Source organism: Nicotiana sylvestris, chromosome 4 (assembly GCF_000393655.2).
Source record: "Nicotiana sylvestris chromosome 4, ASM39365v2, whole genome shotgun sequence".
Lineage (NCBI taxonomy): Eukaryota > Viridiplantae > Streptophyta > Magnoliopsida > Solanales > Solanaceae > Nicotiana > Nicotiana sylvestris.
This window is the reverse complement of record NC_091060.1, coordinates 110149923-110158968: the sequence shown is the minus strand read 5'-3', so window position 1 is coordinate 110158968 and position 9046 is coordinate 110149923. Positions and strand designations below refer to the sequence as shown.

Here is a 9046-nt window from a genome sequence, read left to right as displayed (position 1 = left end):
AGAGCTAGACCATTGCAACTTTCCTGAGACATACTCTTTACTAATTATTCTTATATCTTGTATCTTTTTATTTCCAAGTACTTGTTGAGACTTCTGGTTTTGTAGAACGAGTTTGTGAAATCCTTTTAGCAGCTTTTTTCTCCTTCTTCAACATCCGAGTTTATGACTTGTATAATATTACATGGAGAGCTTAGTAACAATTAAACTAGGAATAGAGAGCTGGTAATAACCTCAACTTGCCGTAGTTTCAAAAGATTAATTATCCCATCTTTTTAATCTTTTGTTATGCTTTGTTCAATTTCGAATTAAACAATCATTTTTCAAATGAACATGCATTTTAGTTTAGCACATAAAACTTGCAAATTAAAGGAATAAGTTTGGCGCCAGCATGGTAAAGACTATGGATTTCATAAAAGCAATAAGTTGTTGTCCAGAGAAAGAAAACTAATTTGGAGAATTTCTCACGCCTTCCTATATGTTGAAACAAATTTGCAGATTAGGCAGTTTATGGAGCTGTTATCTTGCACATTAGTTAGTCATGATACTACAAGTTCTTCTCCAACAAATTACTTGACAAAACGTACGGAAGAAATGGGAGCCTACACTTGTATATTGAAATATAAAGCACTCAACCAAAACCAGAGGAGGATGTCCTAAACTCATTGTGGAAACTTCAAAAAGTTAGAACCATTACCAATCAATTAGGACAACATAGGGACTAGCTCCATGGATAAGTATCTGCTTTCTCTGCCTGCTTTAAATATTTTTTGTCTGCTCTTCGCAATTTTGCTTTCTCTGGGTAAGGAGCTTATTGTTTTGAAAACCTTATTCCTTACAGTGCTGGCCATTGAATGCCAAACTTAATTAAAGTATCAAGCTAATTAAGAAGTAAAAAGGTTTAAAGCGAGGCGAGTGGAAAATGAGAAGGAAAGAATAGAATATCAAGAAACACTCTCACTAGTGATAAAAATGGTGACTGTCTTATCCATAGTTGCAGCTAAGCAATATGATGAATGGATGTCTATAATACTTTCCTACACTGTGCACAAGTGTATATGACTCTACTGTAGCCCGGCAGGGAAACATAATGCAAACTTCTTGTAGAACCAAAAGTATGTCAGAATTGAAATTTGTAAATAGCTCAAAATATCTTTTGTCCAAAAAAGTTTAAATATGTGTCACTATTACTTTGATTGTAGAGTTTAGTAAAAAAAAATAAACTTTTGAAACGTGTTGTCTAAAATAAATGGAATTATAAATTATACTATTAATAATAAAATTGAAGATTTAAAGTATGTCTATAATGGATCTATATTTACTGAAGAGAGATTGATTCCAAGGACAAACAATATCGGATACAAGGAAAAAGAACTAAAAAGGGAAACAAGAATGGAGGGAGGTTCCAGAGTGCTCCAACAAGAGTGAAATCAAATTAAAGAAAAGACTCAGTATTTCCATACTCTACTCTATACACCCTCCTGCTATATATAAGCTTTGTATTCTTTTCAGCTCAACAGTCTTGTCTCAACCTGGATCCTATATCACACGTTGGGTTTTGCTCAATTCAGCAACTGGCCCAAATATCTTAGCTTCTAACCCAATAACATAATCAGTAATGGGCCTATTCATAACAATGTCATTCTTTTTTGGATTCTTTTTAGAGTACAATAAAAAGAAAAGTGTGCCACATAAAATGAAACCGAGGGAATAACATATTCTATGATAGTTAAGATCAACAATTGAATGTTTTTGTCAGGAGCTTCTAATTTTGCTCCCTTGGTGATTTGAACCCACAACTTTAGGGTTGAAAATGGAGGATGCTAACTACTTGAACAAATCACTATTGTCAAAAGTTTTAAAACTTGTGATTTTAAATATATAACAATTTATAAAGCGATGAAACTTTCGAAACTGGTGATCTTAAACATGACATAAAATTTGTGTGCCTATAAAATTTTTTTACTAAGAAAATATAAAATATATCATTTGTTTTAGAAGGATATAATAAGAAATTAGTGTCAAACAAAATGGAAGCCAGGTAGGAACCAGTAGGGGTGTTTATCGGGCGGATAATTACGCTAATGGTTTAGCTTATCGGTTATAGAATTATAAATATAGTAATCCGCTAGCCATCCAATAAGACAACGAGCGAATTGGTATCAGATTTATGATTATCGGACGGTTTATCGGCTAAACCAAATTGAAATTTTTTGAACAATCAATACCAAACAGCTAAATGCATAGTTCAAACTGTCTCTGTTTGTTTTTAAACAATCAATACTATTAGCATTGTTATCCACAAACGTAATACTATGGCCTAAAGAAGAATGCAACTCATGTCCACTCATAATTCATGAGAAGCCAGAGACGACTGTCATTAGCTACAGACAGTTCTATCATTCTATGTACAACTACTTATGCAACAATGTAGTAACAAATTTATATATATAGGGGTAAAAGTGTAAATATAAAAATTCTTAACGGTTTACCCGATAAGAAAATTGAGTCATTCGCCCCCAAACCGTTAAGCCGTTAATTATAAAATCTCAATCCGTTCATCATCTATTATCCCGATAATTTGATATCAATAAGCAATAAGGCATATGTTGGGTTTGATTTTGCACGGCCCTAGTAAGCGGTGATAGTTAAAGAGGCGAACGAGTGTATAGACATAGAGTAGTTATTAATGAGCAAGGCCCACAAAACCACAATCCAGAATTCTGCATTACAAGAAAAGGACTCTTCCCTCTTTTTACTCCACACTCCACTCTCCCACCTGTTTTCACTTCATTATTCTAAAGCAAAAGGCCCCGACTAGAGTCTGAGACTTGTAAAGAGAGATGCCCATCACTTTTTACTTATAAAAACCACAACCCCAACATTACTCTTTTTACAGTATTGTTATTATTCTCTCTTTCTTGCCATGGCCAAAAGCAAAAGAAATCCCAGTATTAAACAATCCAAACAAAGCTCCAAATCAAGAAGCAGCAGCCATGGCCAGAAAGAAGAGAAACCACATTCATGGGCAGTTGTAAGGAGCCTATTTACTTGTAAACATCTACAAGCAAGGCCAGAACAGCAGATAATATTGAAAGAAGAGAAGATTCCTAAATGTGAAGAACGCGGCGACAACAACAAAAAGTGCAAGAAAATGAAGTGTTCAGGGTCCATTTGTAGCAACACAAAAGTCATGCACAGGCCTGAGCCATCACCATCTCCTCCCAAAGGACGTTCTTGTAAAAATAATGGATCCACAAAAGTTACTCTGAATAATAATAATGCCATTAGTAGTTTTTCCTCTGCTTCTTCTTCTTCTTCTTTTTCGCTACACTCTACTTCTGCTCCTTCTACTTCTCCAACTACTTCCTCTTTAAGAGGAATGCCATTCAGAAAACTTTCTGGTTGCTATGAATGTAGAATGGTGGTTGATCCCATTGCTAGAGACCCTTCTTTGAGATCAACTATTTGTTCTGAATGTGGAGACATCTTTACGAAACTTGAGAATTTGGAACTTCATCAAGCTGTTAGACATGCTGGTAATTTCTCTAATTTATTTTTCGGATCTTTATACAAATAGTATTTTTTTTTCTAGCCGGTATACATATTATATATATAAATTATGTTTGAATATACATAAAGTCAAATCTCTCTATAACAGCTTCGTTTGTTCGGAATATTTTTGGATGTTATAGCGGAGTGCTGTTATATAGAACACATATTATAACATATCATGAAAATTGATTCCGGAAAAGCTTGGCTTTTATAATGAAGTTGTTATATAGAGATTATATTATAGACAGGTTTGACCGTATATTATCTATTCGTCGGCTATTTTTAATTTAATTTATTGAGTGTGCCCAATGGCGAAGCCACATAGTCATAAGTTGCACTGTGTACATAAATAAAATATTACGTTTTAAAGGTATATAACATATATTGAACATCTTTGTCACCGGAAATTCTTTTCACTTTTTTTTAAATTTAAACACCCTTGAAAAAATTACTAGCTACACTATGCCGCTATTTGGATTAATTCTTCTTTTCTCCTTTATTATCATTTACAAAAATGATGTATGTATTTTTTTTAATCCTTTGTTTCATGGATGATACTTTAAAAGGGAATCTCTTTTTCCTCAATTCTTTAGTCAAACTTTTCTGTGAAGCCTCGAACTCAATGACTCTTGTCTCCCTGTGGCTGATTGGCATATTTTATTAGTACAAGTTTTTGGGCACGGAGCTGAGTCTATTCACTGATAATGTTCGTCTCCCAAAATCATAGTCTTGTCGTTTCTATGATTTCAAATAATATTTCACAATGTTTAACATCAAATACCTATGTCATTTAAAATAAAAAATAAAAAATAAAAAATAAAAATGTCGTCCTTTCTTCAAAATTTTCAAGTTCTATCGCCAGTGTCCTAGGAAGTTCCTTTTAATTAATTAATACTCTGCACTAATCTCCCCAAAATAAGTAGTCTTATTAAATACGGTAAAAAGAACAAAAAATAGACATAACATAACATGCCCATTCTTTATCCTTTTGTCTATACTTTATTCTATTTGTTAGTATTATTTACTGATTTGATCATATCAAATGTCAGTATCTGAGTTGGGTCCAGAGGACACAAGTAGAAACATAGTGGAAATCATATTTCAGTCAAGCTGGTTGAACAAAAAGACCCCAGTATGCAAGATTGACAGAATCTTGAAAATCAGAAATACTCCTAGAACAATATCAAGATTTGAGGAGTATAGAGATGGTATCAAGGCTAAGGCCACTAACCTTCCCAAAAAACACCCACGTTGTATTGCTGATGGAAATGAACTCCTAAGGTTTCATTGCACAACATTCATGTGTTCCCTTGGCCTAAATGGCTCCTCAAATTTGTGCACTGTCCCAAATTGTAACATTTGTACTATCATCAAAAATGGCTTCAAGTTGGCTACTACTGATGGTACAAAGAAAGGTAATTATTGAATGAAGAGACAATTTTTTCTTTTTTCATACTTTTCGATAGAAAATGATTCGAATTTTTAACAGGTATATTGACAACGGCAACGAGTGGGAAGGCGCACGATAGCACGAGAGTTGTGCCAGATGATGATGATGATGATAATGACAAGAGGGCAATGTTAGTTTGCAGGGTGATTGCAGGAAGGGTGAAGAAAAATTTGGATGGGAATTTGGAGGAGTATGATTCAATTGCTGGAGCTGCTGGAGTTTATTCCAATTTGGATGAGTTGTATGTTTTTAATCCTAAGGCTATATTGCCATGCTTTGTTGTCATTTACAAGGGTTTCTAGTGAGACAATTAGGTTGTTTTTTCCTTCTCATTCTATGACATCAATATTTTTCATTTGTTTTGTTTAAATGAATGAAAATGTCAATAACTTCTCGTATATAATTTTTCTTAACTTATACTAGTATTTAAATTATATGTTTAAATTACCTTTGTCATCTTATAAGGCTATCACGCTTTTAAACTGACAAATACTCTCCATTTTTCAGAATTGTGTGCTTTTTATCTTATTAATTTATTTTGTGCAAAATTTTTGTTGTCTTTTTATCTCAAGTTGAATAATCAAAGTGTACATATGAAAAACAGGTAGTGTATTAATACAATTGTAAACCTTCTTTTAGTTACTCTACCTCTCCAGGTAGGGATACGGGCAGTGACGGATGTAGAGTATGTTATTAAGCCTGTATTTGTAAATAATGATTCTGGAAATTAGAACGTTAGCTTATAAACGTAAATATAAATGATATAAATGAACCAGAAATTAATTCGAGCCCACTGAATTCACAGTGTTTCCTTAAGAAATTTAATCCCCTCCTAGTACCCAAGGTTATGGATTATTTCCTCTCAGGATAGAACGAATTACACACTGGTGTAGCGGTACTTCAAACCCCAGTGTTTCAACGAACACAAAGTTCGGCAACAAATCACACTTATGGATGCTTTGTTTGTAGTTAAAAACAATGCAGAATAAGGAGGACAACTCAGAAGTCGAATGGAAATTCTGAGAGGAAGGAATGCAAAGTATAGCCAATGTTGAATTCTTACTGAAGAGAATATCAAATTGCAATTCGTTTTTCCAGTGTATACGCAGTGTATACAGAGTGTATATCCAGTATATGCAGAGTGTATATCCAGTGTATACAGAGTGTATATTAAGTGTATACAGAGTGTTTCAAGTGTTTTTTCCGATGTGTTCTTCTTTCTCTCCAACTTATGCTCTATTTATAGCAGTTATTTGAGAGAAATCCGCCCCTTCCATGGTGCAACAAGCACTAGATCATGGAGAAAGCACTTACATGGTGGTATATACACTTGCTTGGTGGGAGGAACACTTGCACCATTGTGGGAGGTGCACTAGGCTGCATTGTTGCTTAGTGTTGCAACACAATACACGGATTGGAAAACATCCGTTACAAACACGGATTATATCACGTTAATATTCACTATTAACAAATAAATTTGGTCCAAAAAATTAATCAATCGATCGATCATTTGACCAAATCCGAATCCAAATCCCATTTCCCATTCACTCTAATTTTAAGACTATTTCATCTTAAACAAAAACTCAACAATCCCCCACATGAATGGGGAATGGCTATATCATGGAAGTATGCATGAAAAACTTGTGTGATTTGCAAACAAGAATTAATTGCATCTGGATAAGTAGGTTTCCCTTTGAACTTTCCGTAGTGAACTTATGTCGGATATACTCGGTCAATCGGTAGATTTGATATCTTTGAACCGTCGAACTTTAGTGTATACCTAGACAACCATAAGTCACACAATCAACCCTTAACCGTCTTTGGTTCTCATTGTTGTGTTCGTTTCAGCCATGAACACTGCCTGGTTTCATAAGTGCGTAGAGAATTGGCCTTGCAAAATTCTCCTTGAAGAGGCTAACACTTCACACTTACATAGGTGATTCCTAAATGTGTCATCCCGTAGATACACTATTTAATATACCCCGTATCAAATTTAGAAATTATTAAAAAGCCTTAATGCTTTATCCTTGGTACTGAACATTGTTTCATCACGAGAATGGACCAAAAATTTTGTTGACAATGTTGAACCGTCATTAATGACTTTTTTTGATCTCCTTGAACCTAGATCTTGGGATCTCCAGTCTTCTAGGTAGAGTTACCGCCACAATGACTTGTTCTCGGCCATAGTCTCATTCCCTCGATGATTTCTCAACTACCTCTCTAGTTAGGCCTTTTGTAAGTGGATCCGACACATTATCACTTGACCTTACATAGTCAATCGTGATAATTCATCTAGAGAGTAGTTGCCTAACGGTTTTATGTCTTCGTCGTATCTGACGAGATTTACCGTTATACATAACGCTTCCAGCCCTTCCAATTGCTGCTTGGCTATCACAATGTATGCATATTGGTGCCAATGGTTTGGGCCAAAATGGAATGTCTTCCAAGAAATTCCGGAGCCATTCAACTTCTTCATCGGCTTTATCTAAGGCTATAAACTCAGCCTCCATTGTAGAGCGGGCAATGCATGTTTGTTTGGACGACTTTCAAGATACCGTTCCTCCACCAATAGTGAATACATATCCATTTGTGGACTTCGAATCAGTTGAACCGGTGATCCAATATGCATCACAATATCCTTCAATCACCATAGGATATTTACTATAGTGCAAATCAAAGTTTTGGGTATGTTCTAAATATCTCAAAACTCGTTTCATTGTCATCCAATGAGATTGACCTGGATTGCTCGTGTATCAGATCAGTTTACTTATAGCACAAGCTATATCTGGTCGTGTACAATTCATGATGTACATTAAGCATCCCAACACACGAGCATAATCCAATTGTGATATGCTTTGGCCTTTGTTCTTTGCTAATGCAAGATTCACGTCAATTGGAGTCTTTGCAACTTTAAAGCCTAAGTGCTTGAATTTTTCAAGTACTGTCTTAATATAATGAGATTGTGACAATGCCAGACCTTGAGGAGTCTTTTGGATCTTAATCCCCAGAATTAAATCCGCAATTCCCAAGTCCTTCATATCAAACTTGCTAGTTAGTATATGCTTAGTCGCATTTATGTTGGCAATGTTATTACTCATTATCAGCATATCATCCACATATAGGCAAACAATGACTATGTGATTTGGAACATTTTTAATGTACACACATTTATCACATTCATTTATCTTAAAACCATTTGACAACATTGTTTGGTCAAATTTCGCATGCCATTGTTTGGGTGCTTGTTTTAGTCCGTAGAGGGAATTAACAAGTCTACATACCGTCTTTTCTTTACTTGGAACTACAAACCCTTCAGGTTGTTCCATGTAAATTTCTTCCTCCAAATCTCCATTTAAGAAGGTTGTTTTACGTCCATTTGATGAATTTCAAGACCATAAACTGCAGCTAAAGCTACTAACATCCGTATGGACGTAATCCTTGTAACTGGGGAGTATGTATCAAAGTAGTCAAGACCTTCTCGTTGTCTATACCCTTTGACAACAAGTCTTGCCTTGAATTTATCAATAGTGCCATCATCTTTCATTTTTCTCTTAAAAATCCATTTAGAACCCAAAGGTTTATTTCCAGGAGGAAGATCAACCAATTCCCATGTATGGTTGTTCAATATGGATTCTATTTCACTATTGACTGCCTCTTTCCAGAACAATGATTCCGAAGAAGACATAGCTTCTTTAAATGTTCGAGGCTCATTTTCCAATAAGAAAGTCACAAAATCTGGTCCAAACGAAGTAGACGTTCTTTGACGTTTACTACGTCTTGGATCCTCCTGATAAAATGTACTTTCTTTTATTTCTTCCCGAAGTCGTTTAGATCTTTCACCAAACAACTCACATTCCTTTTTATACGGATATATATTTTCAAAGAACTTAGCATTATCTGGTTCTATAACCGTATTATTATGAATGTCAGGATTTTCTGATTTATGTACTAGAAATCGATATGCTTTACTATTGGTCGCATATCCTATGAAAACACAATCAACTGTTTTTGGTCCTATTTTTACCCTTTTGGGATTAGGAACTT

At 34.8% G+C, this 9046-nt stretch overlaps 1 protein-coding gene across 1 annotated transcript; it reads left to right on the top strand.

The window, feature by feature from the left end:
• The first annotated feature begins 2773 nt into the window (after window positions 1-2773).
• LOC104238136 (uncharacterized) lies at window positions 2774-5394 on the top strand. Its single transcript, XM_009792420.2, has 3 exons — window positions 2774-3536; window positions 4602-4967; window positions 5042-5394. The coding sequence occupies exons 1-3, from the start codon at window positions 2924-2926 to the stop codon at window positions 5302-5304; spliced, it is 1242 nt and encodes a 413-aa protein (XP_009790722.1). The 5' UTR covers window positions 2774-2923; the 3' UTR covers window positions 5305-5394.
• Window positions 5395-9046: the final 3652 nt, after the last annotated feature.

What these genes read in the sequence shown, in the direction of transcription:
- LOC104238136 (XM_009792420.2), top strand. Translation starts at nt 2,924, where the DNA reads ATGGCCAAAAGCAAAAGAAATCCCAGTATTAAACAATCCAAACAAAGC. An exon ending in TCAAGCTGTTAGACATGCTG is followed by an intron (nt 3,537 to 4,601) that starts GTAATTTCTCTA and finishes ATCAAATGTCAG; the next exon opens with TATCTGAGTTGGGTCCAGAG. An exon ending in TACTGATGGTACAAAGAAAG is followed by an intron (nt 4,968 to 5,041) that starts GTAATTATTGAA and finishes AATTTTTAACAG; the next exon opens with GTATATTGACAACGGCAACG.